The sequence below is a fragment of the Marmota flaviventris genome, chromosome 11, assembly GCF_047511675.1.
Source record: "Marmota flaviventris isolate mMarFla1 chromosome 11, mMarFla1.hap1, whole genome shotgun sequence".
NCBI classification, from domain to species: domain Eukaryota; kingdom Metazoa; phylum Chordata; class Mammalia; order Rodentia; family Sciuridae; genus Marmota; species Marmota flaviventris.
The window spans coordinates 53,845,915-53,862,832 of NC_092508.1; the positions used below are offsets into that span (position 1 = coordinate 53,845,915).

Sequence of the window (16,918 nt, forward strand, 5' to 3'; positions counted from 1 at the left end):
TTTCTTTGAGCATTCTGGTTTTACTTCAGGCCTACAAACTGCTCTCTCCCCCCACAATGTTTTTTTTTTTGTTGTTGTTGGTTTGTTTGTTTTTCTTCAATAGTGAGTTTGCTCTTTTTGTGAAATTGCATCTCTCTGTGATGGTGGAGTAGAGTTGAATGAATGGTCTACTCAATCAAATGTGGTTTATGGGCTGCCTCATGGCCAGTGGTATCATTTCCCAAGGCTAGAGGACAGTTACTCCCCCTTGTAAACAGAGTACATTGCTGTGGTGCCCTGGAGGAGAGACTCTCTTCCTCCTGATTCTTTTGCAAAGGTGGTTCTTAGGAGTACAGCATCTGCATGGAGTTAAGATACTTTCCTGTTGTTGCCAAATCTTCACTGTTTTTTCCCCCTAAAAGAATATTTCTAATAAAATAGAAACTATTTTGCCAGCGTCTTCTGCCCCTTTTCCTCACTCTCACCCTCTCAAATAAAGATGAGATTATTGTTGTGGAAACTGAGGTGTTTCATCACAGTGGAAGTTGTCCAGATTGTTCATCTGCAATGGCTAGAGTTTGAGTCTGTTGTTCAGACTGTCCCCGTTAGTTACATATGTTCTTTAACTTGAGGTGCTTTTGGTGTTGGTTTCAATTCTGTATATTAACATGGCAGGTCTACTGTTCTCACTTAGAATAACCATCTGTGAATTTTATAAGAATATGGATTCTATAAAATATTTAATGATATGGAAAAGATGCACTTTAGCTCTCCATAATTGTGATCTTCGCTTATTCAGATGTGTTTTGCATAGGTAAAATATCATAATAGCCATAATTTTATCCAACTATTTCCTTTAAAAATATTTTCATTAAAGGATATTATAGTCTTAAATATGTATTATGCCGTAAAAGAAAGTGGATCTGTACTGTTTACATTTAAACTGATTTTAGGAAAAGAGGTTTTAAGACTAATATTCAGATGGAAATAAACTTTTAATGGCCTATTTTCTCTGTGGTCCATTAAACTTGAAACCTGCTTATCAAGAGTACAAATGTATTTTGGAACTACAAAGTGTAGGAAAAAAATATACATATGATGAGGTTAACCTGGGTAGGTGGAAAGGTGCCTCTCCCTGGGTAAGACAGACAATATGTTAGAGAATGACTCAAATGTATATAATGACAGCACATTAGAATTATGCCTTCTTGAAATGTGGTATAGGTACACAATGAAATATTATTCAGCATTAAAAGAGAATAATCCATTTACAGGTAAATGGATGGAGCTGGAGAATATAATGCTAAGTGAAATTAGCCAATCCCCAAAAGCCAAATGCCAAATGATTTCTCTGATTTAAGGATGCTGATCCATAATATGCTGTGGTGGCAGGGGATGGAAAGATTAAATGATCTCTAGATAGGTCAAAGGGGAAAAGGGGAGGGAGGAAGAGGGAGAGAGCATAGGGGTAGGAAAGAGAGTGGAATGTGATGGTCATCATTACCCTAAGTACATGTACGAAGACACGAAGGATGTGACTCTACTTTGTGTACAACAAGAGATATGAAAAATTGTGCTCTATATGTGTAATATGAATTGTAATGCATTCTGTTGTCATATGACAAATTAAAATTTAATAAAAAGAATTATGCCCTCTTAGAGCTGAAAGACACATAGATCATTTCTTGCAGTTGCCTTCTGTAACAGATTGGGAAATAAACCTACAGTGGTAGATTCCCTTAGGGTCTCTTCTGTAAAAGTAGTGAGTTTGTGGCAGAGCTCAGGTACCAACCTGGAATGATTGGCTTCTAGGTCAATATATTTCCAACTGTAAAATAATGATGTTTTACCCAAGAAAGGGATTTGACAATAATTTGTGCTCTTCCAGTAAATCCATGTGTTGTTATGACCAGAGGAGCAACAACTGTAGTGTGTTTTCAACACAGGCTTTAGAAACAAACCAGAAAACCTGCATCTACTTCTTTTTGTGAATGCATTGGACGCTATCTCTGGATTATTACAGAGAAGTGAATGAAGAATTCATATCTTTGGTAGAGACTTATCTTATTCATCTTTATGTTTCCAGCACTAAGACACACAGCTTCTAAAAAATAATGCTTCTGTTGAATCAATTTAGCTTCCACTAAATAATGATCGTTGAACAAATGAATAGCACATCATTTAAAGTTATAAAAGACAGGATAGTAGGAATTTTCAAAAGAGAGACTTTTGTCAGTATTTAAATAGAATATTGTGCCAATTAAGGCAAGCAGAAGAGCATAAAGACCATCTATTATATTTTCACATTTTCTGTTCATTTGTCTTCAAGAGAGAGTGGGAGGGAGGATTATCTTTTCAGATGTGAAATGAAAATTTAGCAAGTAGTTTTTTTCCTTAGGGAATAGACATATTTCTTGGTTTCATTATTTGTGTATTTCTAGTTAGTAGAAAGGAAAGGAGGAAAATAAAAGCTTTTGAAGCTTTTGGAGAAGGGAAAAGCTCCTTCCTGGGATTTGATTGTGTTCAATCTCCATGGTGTGAAAGTCTGTGTGTGGATCCCAGTCTCTTGTCAGATTGAATAGTTCCTGTGGGCTAACTCTACCTGGACTCCAGTGCAAAAGAGGATAAAATAAAGTCCTCTGTGACAAGTTTTCCACTAAGTGAAATTCATTTTCAGTGTTTTTTGTATTCTAAGATGTTTATTTTAAATTGGTTTTCTTTAATACATAAATAAGTAGTGAATTGGAGGTTTTGCAAACTCCTCATACTAGAGAGAGTATTAAATTTCCGTTCAAAATAGGTGTGATATAGTTTGCCGTTATTTAACCAACCAAAATGTAATTTGGTGTTCTTTTATGTCTTATTTTTTAATGGAAAAAAAGCACACGACCTCCTCAGCTTTCCTGTCTGTGTCCTCCAGTTTTTCCTTGCTCTTTCTCCAACCTCCTCACCTGCTACCTCAGAAGAGTTGCCATTTCTTCGACTTAAGGTTGAGATCTCATCCTGTCTTGTTCTGTCAGCTGTTCTCCTTTCATCTTGATTCTTTTATTTTTTAAATTTATGTTTAATTGTTAATGGGCCTTTACTTTATTTATTTATATGTGGTGCTGAGAATCGAACCTAGTGCCTCACTCATGCAAGGCAAGTGCTCTACCACTGAGCCACCACCCCAGCCCATTGATTCTTTCTTCTTTTTTTTCTAATGTAGTGTTTGGTATATTTTTTTAAATGTATGTTTTTTTATATATAATATATAAAATGAAGCTTAATAATGAAGCAGCCATCCTCAATACCTACCACCCAGCCCAAGAACCCAAATACTTATACCTTGAAACAAATCAGTGAGCCCTCCTGGCCCCATTCACCTTAGCACATGATACAACCTCGAACTCAGGTTTGTTCATCTTTGTATTCTTTGTGCATAGGTTAAAAGATATACCTTTAAAAAACAAAACCTTAGAAGAATGTGGGGTTTCTAATCTTAGTATTTGGTTATATCTGTAGTTGTATGAATATTAATTTATGAATATTGTTTATTCCAAAATAACATATTTAGTAAGATTTATGCATATTTTTGCCAATGTAGCAGGTTAATTTTCACTGCTGGATGATATTCCATTGTGAATGAAAACAATTTACTCACTCTCCGTTGATGGACATTGGTGGTGTTTTCATCCTTGCCATTATGTATGATGTTACTGTGAACATTATTGTATATGTCTCCTAATAAATATGTTCAAGATTTTCTTTTTCCTGAATATCCAGGTTGGATTATCAGCACCACATATAGGTTATAGAAATGTCCAGCTTTATATGATAATGCCAAATTGTTTTCTAAACAGGCATTCTAATTTAGATTTCCACTTGAGTGTATAGGAATTCTTCTTGCTCCATGGTCTTGCTAACACTTATTATTGGCAGCCTTAAAGTTTAACAGATCCCTTGTGGTTTTTTTTATTATATTGTCCTTGGGTATCAGCATTGTTCTAGAATGATAAGACCAGTTGGGAATGTCCCTGGCATTGCTGGGGTCTGGAAACATTTAAGATTAAAATTATCTGTTCTTTTTTCTTTAAAACTCCCTTGTAAACTGTGCCTGAAATTTTCTTACTGGGAAGTTTTTTTTCTTAAACAGAGAGATTTATGTATTTCTTTTACTTTCTCATAATTTTTTATTATGAGGAATTTTAAACACAAAAATGTAAACAGGTAAACAATATTATAGTTAACTCTAAGTATTTCCATATTCAAGTCCAACAACCATCAACACATGGTTAGTCCTGCCCCATCCTTAACCCTTATCCCCTTTCTCCAATCCATATTACAGTGAAAAAAATTGTAATATATCAATTTATCTGTAAATATTTTAGTGTTCCTAAAACATAAGGACTCTTTACAAAATATAACCTAGTACCATTATCTAACCTTAAAAGAAATAATTTCTTAATATCAAGAGGCAGCAGGTTTTGAGTTTCTAATTACCTGATAGATGCTATTTGTCATATGTAAGTTAATTACGTGTAATACATTTTAAGTTTTATTTTAAAATTTTTATATAAATCATGCATACATAGAGATTGATTGATTTTTTTTATTATGATCTGAACAATGTCCACACAATGTGGTTGGTTGAGATGCCTGAGTGAGTATGGTTTTAGAATAGTTTAATGATTTCTGATTAGATTATTGAATTCTAGCCTGATTTTGTTGTCATGATATAATGTGTAAATTTCTTTGAAATTTACCAAGGCTTTCTTTATGGACTAATGTGCAGACAGGTTTTTTAAATACTTCATGTTTGCTTGAAATGAATGTATAATTCTCCTGTTATTGGTTGTGAGATTCTATATTTGTCATTGGATAAGCCTTTTTAGTCTTTAGTTTCTCTCTCTCTTTTTAATTCATCCTTTTCTGGGACAGATTGATCTGTCGTATAGTTTCCCATCCTGTACATATTGTCTCGAGCATCCCTATGGTGTAGTCTGACCTGTTCTTCTGCCTTCTTCAACTTCTGCATTTCCATACATTGAAAGTTGGATTTAGGTAGTGGTTACACTCATATCTGACTTATGTTTCCAAGGTCATTCATAGGGCGATGATGGGCTCCTGGGCCACAAGATTGATAGAAGTTGATTTTCTTTTTTTTTTTTTTTTTTTGGTGTATGATGTTAACAGTAGTGATGTTCAGTGTCTTGATCTCTTAGTTCATTAAAAATTGCAAAATTGTGATCTAGTTCTACTATTCCTTCTTTGTTTCCTGACTTGAACACTTACTTGTATTATTTATTCATCCAGTGGTAAATGTTTATTTCTGTTTATTTGCTGGTTTTCAGTAAGTTTGTTCCATAGTTTAGTCTAAATTTTATCATTTCTTTTGTATCAGTATAAGGTCAATGATTTAAACACATTTAATATTTTAATCCATGGCATTGTTATCTTTACTGATGTGTAGATTGTCACATATTTATCTGTGGAGGTTTTTTCAAACTCTTTTGGCACCACTTTAGTGGTCTTTGATTTTTTTTTTTATATAATCTGGATGAGAATATGTTCCTGGCTCATGAAGTATATTTCTTCATCTCCAAGGAACCCCAATTCCTTTTAATGAGAAATGGTGTTTGGATACCACATGTTTCTATAGGATTGGACTAGAAAATATTTCATTATCATTTCATTACACCCAGCTAATTTTTTTAAATATTTATTTTTTAGTTGCAGTCAGACACAATACCTTTATTCTTTAATTTATTTGTTTTAATGTGGTGCTGAGGATGGAACCCAGGGCTGCGCACATGCTAGGCGAGCACTCTACCGCTGAGCCCCAGCCCCAGCCCCACCCAGCTAATTTTAAGATAAAATTTTTTTTGCAGATTGCATCATTACATTAAGGAATTAGTTTTTATTACTAAGACATTGTTAATAGTGATCAAATATTTTTAAAAATATTTCAACTAGTGGCTAATAGCTTTTGTTCTTTAAAATGTTAGTATTATCAAATGTTTTTGATCCTAAACCTCAAGAAATAAAACCATGATGTTATTGATAACATCAATAAGTGGTATTTTAACAAATTAAAAAGCATCTGCACAACAAAGGATGTGTTTAACAGGATGAAGAAAGAACCTGGGGAATGGAAGAAAATCTTTGCCAGCTACTCCTCTGAGTTAATATCCAGAATATACAAAGAACGTAAAAACTGTAACACAACACCTCTCCCCCAACACACACCAATAACCCAATCAGTAAACAGGCAAAAGAACTAAGTAGGACTTTTCTCAAAAGAAGAAACACAAATGGCCAACAAATATATGAAAAAACATTCAACATCTCTATCAACAGGGGAATACAAATTGAAACTAAATGAATTTAGTTTAAATGAAATACAAGATTTCATCTCATTTCGTCAGAATGGCAATGATTAAGAATACAAATAATAATAGAGCTTATGAGGATGTGGGGGAAAAATATACACTTACACATTGTTGGCAGGACTGCAGATTAGTACAACTACTTTGGAAAAAAGTGTGGAGCTTCCTCAAAAAGCTAGGAATGGAACCACTGTATGACCCAGCTATACTTTTACCAGGAACTAAAATCAGCATATTAGAGCGATATAGCTACTACAATGCTTATAGCAGCACAATTCATAATAGCCAAATTATGGAATCTGCCCAGATGCCTGTTAATAAATGAATGGATTTAGAAAATGTGCTATATATAAATGGAATTTCACTCAACCATATGAATGGAACTGGAGAATATCATGCTATGTGAAATAATCCAGACTCAAAAAATCAAGGGTTGAGGTGGATGTAGCTCATACCTACGATACCAGCGGCTTGAGAGGCTGAAGCAGGAGGATCACAAGTTCAAAGCCAGCCTTAGCAATTTAGTGAGGCCCTATCTCAAAATAAAAAATAAAAAAGGGCTGGGGATGTTGCTTAGTGGGTAAGTGCCCTGGGTTTAATCCCTAGCATCAAAAAAGAAAGAAAATCAAGGGTCGAATGTTTTCTGTCATGTGGAAAATGGTGAAAGAAGGTGAGGGGTGGAGGGCAGGGGATCATATCATAAACATATTGGGAAGATTAGAGTGGAAGAAGGAGATCAAGAGGGAGGGAGGAGGGATTGGAAAGGAAGGAAATGCATAATGAATTTAACAAAATCAGTTTGTGCATATATAAATATACCACAGGGAATTTCACCTTTGTATGTAGAAAGCACCAATCAAAAATAAGTGAGTGCAAGGAAGATGAATAGAGGAGAGGAAGGAGAATAGAGGGAGAGAAGAGAGAAGGGAGTGGGAACTGAAAGGGAGTAAGTCAAATTCCACGTTTGTATGATTTTGTCAGGTAACTCCAGTGACTGTGTATAACTGTGATGCTCTAATAAAAAAAACTAGTTTTTTTGATAGATTTTTAGCAGACATCTATAATTTATTGGATTGATTTTAAATGCTGTTGCATTAACTAAATATATGTCATCACATTGAAACAAGATTGCATATAACCTAATTCTACTTATTTTCATAGACTTTAATAGTGGTTTACTAAATGTTTCTCTTTTTTTTTTCATTGTAGGTTATTTTAGTATCTGCCAATAAATTGACCCGTTATATAGAACCATGCCAATTAACAGAAGATTTTGGTGGGAGTCTCACCTATGATCACATGGACTGGTTAAATAAGAGACTGGTTGGTATATTATAATGAGATAAAATGTTAACTGCATGTAAATAAGAAATTTTTGAAAACTTCATTGCTTTAATCAACTAAAATGTAGTTTAGTTTTCTTTTTTGCAAAAATGGAAAGATACATTGCATTCCATAGTGTTTGTGGACAAATATTCTGGAATCACGCTCACTTGATTAGAAAGAATCCTCATGGCAGTTGCTGTGTACATGATTTTCAGCAATGCATTTCCTTTCTCCATGTCTCAGTTTCACATTTTCAATGTGGTAGATAATAATAGAATTGCCTCGTGAGACTGAGGGTAAGAAGAATTGAATATACCTACACTAAAGCATTTAGAACAGCACCCAGTATGATATAATAACACTATTAGCTATTATGGATGCCATTAGTAGCATCAATAAAAGTTATAAATGTTTTAAGTAGAATATCAGTAACACAATATTTTCAGAAGTAATCTAGTCGAAGTACCATTTTCAGAGGATATTTGAACATCAATTTGAGTTGCCAGCTTGAGGAGCAGTCTGACACAATAAACTTTTCATTTCTGAAAAGTGTCTTGTTTATCCAAACTTCTGAAATCTGTTGTGTGTTTCATATGACTTTGTTTTATTGAGCTATTGAGGCAATAGTCTTCAAATTACATTATGTGCTAATTTTACTGGAGAATAATGACCTTTTGGTTATCTTTGGATAATCGTTTCTACTGTATTTGAATAGTGATATCAGACAATATTCATCCACTTTATTACATAGGTTTGAAGATTTGTCCAAATCCCTATCATGTTAGAATTATAATGAATTTGTTTTCATGTAACATGCTTATCTGTAAAACTCTAAACCACTGTGAACTGTTGATAGAATAAGAGGAAGAAATATCCAACTAAAACAAAAGCACTTGAACTGGTTTAAGTAACATTCATATAGTTATGAAATTTGGTGTTACAGATTTTCTCCGAGAAACACAATGATAAAAATAAACTTGTCTGAATGAGGGATCAGAATAATTTCTTAATGTTCCTTTTTAAAAACCCCTTTTGCATTGAAACTGTTCACTGTTTTGGATGCGGCTTTGTGTTCTGTGCTTTCTTGTGCTCTGGTGATTGAACTGAATTGACTTCCTGGGAAGGAAAGGGAATCCTGGCTAATATTATGGCTCTTAACTGAAAATCCTATTGCATAATAATTTTTAAGACTATTCTTAGTATATTAATAAAATTTCATATTGTAGGTTTTTGAGAAGTTTACAAAGGAATCTACATCATTGTTGGATGAACTTGCTTTGATTAATAATGGAAGTGATAAAGCAAACCAGCAAGAGAAAGAAAGGTAAGTGGTTGGTGGTATGTAATTATATTCTTGCCAAGTTATGATTTGTCAGTTAAAAGATACCTGTATTGTTAGTGCAAGTTAAAAGAACTATGATAAACAAATTTCCACTCAGTCAAAATTGATGTACATACATATTTATGAGAGTTTTCTTTATACGTAAAACATACTCATTTGAATCAAAGTTTCTTTACAAAAGCCATTTCTTTTTTTGTGAATAGCTATATACTTCTTTTTCTGACACTGCAGAAAATATTAAGTTGCAAGAACATATTTTTGAAATAATTTTCTACCTTTTTTAGTTCTAGTCTTTCCCTCTAAAGAATATGAAAACAGTTGCAGCTTGAAATAAAATTATAATTTTATCTAAATACATTAGTGCTTAAATGCCTAACTTTTAAGAACTTCCTCTAGCCTTATAAAATATGTGATATTCATGAATTTAACTTAGGGAACTTGGTATTTTATGATACTTGTTGAAGTAATCTTTAATTCTGTTGTTTACATGTAAGTACCTAGATTTATCATTTTAACAGGTTTAACAGATTTATCATTGAACTTATAACCTTGCCAGTATTCATTTTTCTTTTGATAGGTGAGTTCCTCTCTCCCTAGATAAAAAGCACTTAAGGAAGCAAATAACTGCTTCCATTCTCTTGATTATTACTGGTCACTGGGATAATAATTTTTCATTAGGAAATTATTTTTTCTTTTATTCTTTTTAAAAAATTTGTTGTTTTTAGATATACATGACAGTGGAGTGTATTTTGACATATTATGCTTATTATGCTTACATGGTGTATTACTGTTCTAATTAGGATCCCATTCTTGTGGTTGTACAGGATTTGGGGTTTCACTCATCGTACAGTCATATATTCACATATCTGATTCATTCTGCTGTCTTTACTATTCCCATCTCCTTTCCGTTCCCTTCATTTCCCTTTGTCTAATCCAGTGAATTTTTATTCCCTTCCCTCTTCCAATGAACTTCTACCACTGTCCTTCACTTATTGTGTGTTAGCATCTGGATATGAGAGAGATATTTGGCCTTTGTTTTGTTTTGTTTGAGATTGGCTTATTTCACTGAGCATGATAGTCTCCAGCTCCATCCATTTGCCAGCAAAAGCCATAAAGTCATAAAGTCTTTTTTATGGCTGAGTAATATTCGTGTGTGTGTTGTGTGTGTGTGTGTGTGTGTGTGTGTATGTATGTGTATGTGTTTGTGTCATTTTCTTTATCCATCTGTTGAAGGACACCTAGGAAGGTTCCATAGCTTATTGTGAATTGAGTTACTATAAACATTGATGTGGCTGCATTACTTAGTATGCTGATTTTAAGTCCTTTGGGTATAAACCTAGGAGTGGGATAACTGGGTCAAATGGTGGTTCTATTCCAGGTTTTTCTAAGGAATCTCCCTACTGCTTTCCAGATTGGTCGCACCAATTTGCAGTCCCACCAGCAATGTATGAGTGTACCTTTTCCCCCCACATCCTTACCAATATTTACTATTATTTGTATTCTTGATAATTGCCATTCTGACTGGAGTGAGAAAAATCTCAGTGTAGTTTTAATTTGCATTTCTCTAATTGCTAGAAACATTGAACATTTTTTTCATATATTTGTTGACCATTCATTTTCTTCTTCTTTGAAATGCCTCTTCAGTTCCTTTGCCCATTTATTGATGGGTTATTTGGTTTTTTGGTGTTAAGTTTTTTGAGTTCTTTATATATCCTGGAGATTAACGCTTTTTCTTAGGTGCAGGAAGCAAAGATATTTTTACCATTCTGTAGGCTCCCTCTTCATATTACTGATTGTTTCCTTTGCTGAAAATAAGCCTTTTCCTTTCATACTATCCCATGTGTTGATTTTTGGTTTTACTTCTTGCGCTTTAGGAGTCTTGTTGAGAAAGTCCCTTTCTAAGCTGACGTGATGGAAATTTGGGCCTATATTCTTTTATCAGGAGCAGGATCTCTGGTCTAATGTCTAGGTCTTTGATCTGCTTTGAGTTTCGTGATGAGAGAGAGGTGTTAAATTTCATTCTATTACATATAGGTTTCTTGTTTTCTTAGTTCCATTTGTTGAAGAGGCTATCTTTTTCTCCCATGCATGTTTATGGGGCCTTTGTCTAGTATGAGATAGATATATTTATGTGAGTTTGTCTCTGTGTCTTCAATTCTGTACCATTGGCCTTCATGTCTGTTTTGTTGCCAATACCATGCTGTTTTTGTTACTATACTTCTGTAGTATAATTTAAGTTCTGGTATTATGATGCCTGCTGCTTCACTTTTCTCACTAAGGATTGCTTTGGCTATTCTGGGTCTCTTATTTTTCCAAATGAATTTCATGACTCTTTTTTTTTCTATTTCTATGAAGAAAATCATTGGAATTTTAGTAGGAATTCCATCGAGTCTGGATAGTGCTTTGGGTAGTGTGGCCAGTTTGACAGTATTAATTCTGCCTATCCAAGAACATGGGAGATCTTTCCGTCTTCTAAGAGCTTCATTTTCTTTCTTTAGTGTTCTGCTGTGGTTTTCATTGTTGTAGAGGTATTTTGCCTCTTTTGTTAGATTGATTCCCCAAGCATTTTATTTTCTTTTTTTGAGGCTATTGTGGATGGGATAGTTTTCTTAATTTCTCTTTTAGCTGATTCATCATTGGTGTATAGGAATGCACTTAATTTATGGGTGTTAATTTTATATCCTGCTACTTTGCTGAATTTATTTATGAGTTCTAGAAGTTTTCTAGTGGAGTTTTTTAATCTTCAAAATATAGGATCATGTCGTCAGCAAATAGGGATAATTTGAGCTCTTCTTATTCTTTTCCCTTTAATTTCTTTTGTCTGTTCGATTGCTCTGGCTGGAGTTGCAAGGACTATGTTGAATAGAAGTAGTGAAAGTGGGCATCCCTTTCTTATTCCAGTTTTTAGAGGGAATGCTTTCAAATTTTCTCCATTTAGAAATGGGGTTTAGCATATGTAGCTTTTAAAACGTTGAGGTATGTTCCTACTATCCCTAATTTTTCTAGTGTTTTGAACATGAACGAATGCTCTATTTTCTCAAATGCCTTTTCTGCGTCTATTAAGGTAATCATATGATTTTTATCTTTAATTCTATTGATATGATGAATTACATTTATTTTATTAGGAAATTTGAAGGAATCAGCAGAGATTCTTGGATAGCTCCTTGGCTTGTAACCTTGAATATACAGTGGAACATTAATAAAAGTCTATCATGTTATTCTGTGAATCCAGATGTAGTCAATTACCTGAAATAATAAGGGCAGAGAGAGATAAGAGAATCTTAGTATCAATACCAAATCTCAATTAAAACAGTCAAAATGTGAATACAAATAGCTTAAATATAAATCTAATTAAAGTTATCATAGGAAGTTACTACCCTGAGATGTCATATAAAAACATAAATATTTAAGTATATGATGGTGTATGTAACTATTACACAGTCACATATAGTTTATGAATTGAAAATGTCACACAAGGTGCTTGATTAAACATTAACCAAGTATTCTTGCTTTTTAATTAGTTGCAGAAGAAGTTTAATATGTTTTAGTTATTTTTCCCCAGAAAAGACATTAGAAGAGGATGTCTATAGAAAATGAGTTCATGGTCAGAGAGGTTAGTGCTGTCAGTTAATTTTCCCTCCCTGAGAATGACTGTAAACGTTACAGACTAAGCTCTGAGGAAGCACTGTAGCCGAGAAACCTGTTCATTGCTTCCTTAAAACTTTCCATGTGGTGATGGGAAGCCTTTTACTTGACCTCATCTTGTTCAGTGTTTTGAGAAACATTTTGGAAATGCTGGTTTACATGTCTACATGAAGTATTAAATAAAATCTTGTATTTGCCAATCCCTCCTCAATGCACTCAAGTGTTAATGCTGTTTCTTTTATACCCAGATAATAAAGTCCTTCTCTTGCAAATTTTCATCAACCTCCTTAATAGATGCAGAAAAGGCATTTGAGAAAATAGAGCATTCGTTCATGTTCAAAACACTAGAAAAATTAGGGATAGTAGGAACATACCTCAATGTTTTAAAAGCTACATATGCTAACCTCCCCTCTAGGGGAGGGCCTAGATCATTTGGCGGAAGGCAGGGTTTTAGCTCAAGACTGAACAGTTAGAGCATACAGCAACATGATCCCTTTCTTTCCTCAAGCATCTCTTTCTCATATGTGTTTAAGAAAATAAAGACAGAAGTCCGGCTGTATAAGAAACATAATTGGAATAGCAAAGAGAATATAATTGGTAGGACACACACACATACATACAGTATCAGAAATATTTGAAGCTATGAAAAGTTGTGATAGATAAGTAAACTTTTTTTGTTTTCCCCAGTACTGGGAATTGAACCCAGGGCCTTGTGCATGCTAGGCAAGTGCTCTACCACTGAGCTACATTTTAGCCCTTAGATAAGAAAGCTTTAGATTGGAGGATAGCTGCATACATTTTTTATGTTACAGTTCTGGGTTTCTATATAATTAGAAGCTTCATTTTGAAACTAATGTTCAGTGAATTAACATGATAATGTATTTTTTTGGTATATTTTAAATAATGCTGTATTGCACAATTTATATTTTCTAATTTGTATAATTTTATGATCTTAAAATTTTATGGTTTATCACATTGGTATTTCTCTGGCTGCTAGAATTTAATTTTTTTTTCTAATATATTTCCCTGTGTTTAAGAGATAAACATGGTGGAAATGGAATACTTGTGTACCCATTTTGATATTACAGGTAAAGGGATCTCTTAAGTTATATGAAAATACTATAACTTTTAAAAAGTTGCATTTTTGGTGTTTTCCAGATCTGTGGATTTAAACTTTCTTCCATCAGTTGATCCTGAAACAGTTCTTCAGACAGGTAAGATGAAAACATATGTATTACTGATACTAGTTCAATAAACCAATTGTTCATTAAGTAGACATTGTCACCATCTATGTGGTACATATTGTAGGAATTTGATGGGAAAGTCTTTTTTATTTGTTCTAGTTTGTTATACATGGCAGCGGAATGCATTTCAATTCATAGTACACAAATGGAGCACAATTTTTCATTTCTCTGGTTGTACACAAAGTATAGTCACAGCATTCATGTCTTCATACATGTACCTAGGGTATTGATGTCAATCTCATTCCACCATTTTTCCTTCCCCCATATCACCTCCCTTCCCTCCCTCCCCTTTACCCTATCTAAAGTTCCTTCATTCTTCCCACGCTCCCCCCACCCCCATTATGGATCAGCATCTACTTATCAGAGAAAACATTCGGCCTTGGGATTTGGGGGATTGGCTTACTTAACTTGGCATGATATCCTCCAATTCTACCCATTAACCTGCAAATACCGTGATTTTATTCTCTTTTAATGCTGAGTAATATTCCATTGTGTATATATACCACATTTTCTTTATCCATTTATCTATTGAAGGGCATCTAGGTTGGTTCCACAATTTAGCTATTGTGAATTAAAAATAGCTAAATTGTGCTACTATAAACATTGATGTGGCTGCATCACTGTAGTATGCTGTTTTTAAGTTCTTTGGGTGTAAACCGAGGAGTGGGATAGCTGGGTCAAATGGTGGTTCCATTTCAGGTTTTCTTAGGAATCTTCATACTGCTTTCCAGATTGGTTACATTAATTTGCAGTCCCACCAGCAATGTAAGAGTGTGCTTTTTTTCCCCATATTCTTGCCAACACTTATTGTTATTTGTGTTCTTGATATTTGCCATTCTGACTAGAGTGAGATGAAATCTCAGTGTAGTTTTAATTTGCATTTTTCTAATTGCTAGAGATGTTGAACATTTTTTTCATATATTTGTTCATTGATTGTATATCTTCTGAGAAGTGTCTGTTCAATTCTTTAGCCTATTTATTGGGTTATTTGATTTTTTGATGTTAACTTTTTTGATTTCTTTTTATAAATCCTGGAGATTAGTGCTCTATCTGATGTGCATATGGTAAAAGTTTGCTCCCATTCTGTAGTCTCTCACCTCACTGATTGTTTCTTTTGCTGAGAAGAAGCTTTTCAGTGTGAATCAATCCCATTTGTTGATTCTTGATTTTATTTCTTGCACTTCAGGAGTCTTGTTAAGGAAGTAGGGGCCTAATCCAACATGATGAAGATTTGGGCCTACCTTTTTCTTCTAGTCTAATTCTTAGGTCCTTGATCCACTTTGAGTTGAGTTTTGTGCATGGTGAGAGATACAGGCTTAATTTTATTTTACTGCATATGGATTTCCAGTTTTCCCAGCATCATTTGTTGAAGAGGCTATCTTTTCTCCAATGTATGTTTTTGGCACCTTTGTCTAGTATGAGATAACTGTATTTATGTGGGTTTGCTCTGTGTTCTCTATTCTGTACCATTGGTCTACAAGTCTGTTTTGGTGCGAATACCATGCCATTTTTGTTGGTTGCTTTATTGTATAATTAAAGTCTGGTATTGTGATGCCACCTACTGAATTCTTTTTGCTAAGGAAGAAGATTTATGTCATATCATAAAGATTGCTTTGATTGTTCTGGGTCTCTTATTTTTCTAAATGAATTTCATAATTGCTTTTTCTATGAGGAATGTCATTGGTATTTTGATTGGAATTGCATTAAATCTGTATAGTGCAGTATGGTCATTGTGACAATATTAATTCTGCCTATCCAAGAACATGGGAGATCTTTTCGTCTTTTAAAGTCTTTTTTAATTTCTTTCTTTAGCATTCTGTAAGTTTTCATTGTAGAGGTCTAAAACTCTTTCATTAATTTGATTCCCAAGTATTTTATGTTTTTTTTTTTTTTTTTTTTTTTTTGAGGCTACTGTGAATGGGGTCATTTTCCTAATTTCTCTTTCAGAGGATTTGTTACTGATGTACAGAAATGCCTCTGATTTATGGGTGTTTTTGCTGGGACATATTTTTAAACTGCTTTTTGGTGTAACCTAATAATACTATGTTAACATACTGTATAATATTTAAAAAATTGATAATGATAATTTTTCTTCCTCTCAAAATGTTGAGATTTATTTCCTATTTTGCAATACGGAGGTGAAACTTTCTGTTTCATTACATGGCTGTGAGAATTATTGAATATTCACCTTGTACCAGGTACTGTGTTTTCATCTTTCATTCTCCTAACAACCTTCTAAGATAGTTTTATTCTTTCTACTTTGTACTTGATGAAGCCAAGCCTTAGAGATACAAACAAACAGAAAACTTGTACAAGATCAAATAAGCTTAAATTCTCTCCATAGCTCAAAATTGGGGTATATATGTGTATTGAGAATTGTAATGCAAAAAAAAAAAAGAGTACATGTATAATGGCATAATTTGGCATAAACATACTTTATATGCAGAGTTATGAAAAATTGTGCTGTATATGAGTAATAATGAGTGTAATGCATTCCACTATTGTCATGTATTTAAGAAAAAAACAGGTCTAAATGCAGAGGCAATAACCCCTTAGCTGTCTGCAGTGACCTTGCACAGTGAGTGCTCTGTGGAGCTTGCCATGTGTGTTCTACCCATAGATCCATAGTTGTTATGTCACACATTCCAGGAGAAAAAGTTGGAATTCTTCCCATTGGAAATACCACAATTTTATTTCTAACCACTTTTTCCAATAATAGCTCATAATTCTAGTCTGACTGTGGGACAGGCACTCTTCTAATCACTTTATTTATGTTAACTCATTAATTCTTTACTACAACCTTGTGAAGTCTGTACTGTTATCATCCCAATATTAAGAGGAGGAAATGGAAGCACAAGAAGGTTAAGTAATTTTTGCAGGTTATTCACCCAGTAAATGCTAGAGTTGGGATCTTAACCCAGACAGTGTGCTTTCAGAATATGTTCTTTGAAATAATGATGTCGTGCTGTTTCTCTAATGGAAGTGGTATCTAAAAGGCCACCATTAAGGGTAAC

At 33.8% G+C, this 16,918-nt stretch overlaps 1 protein-coding gene across 3 annotated transcripts in view; it reads left to right on the plus strand.

The window, feature by feature from the left end:
• Sestd1 (SEC14 and spectrin domain containing 1) overlaps positions 1-16,918 on the plus strand; it is a 128,143-nt gene that overhangs the window by 72,061 nt on the left and 39,164 nt on the right. For all 3 annotated transcript variants that reach the window (XM_027943977.2, XM_071619020.1, XM_071619018.1), the window contains exons 6-8: positions 7,557-7,670; positions 8,900-8,997; positions 13,819-13,874. In XM_027943977.2, the coding sequence (XP_027799778.1) occupies positions 7,557-7,670; positions 8,900-8,997; positions 13,819-13,874 (268 nt within the window). The remainder of the gene's footprint in view (positions 1-7,556; positions 7,671-8,899; positions 8,998-13,818; positions 13,875-16,918) is intronic.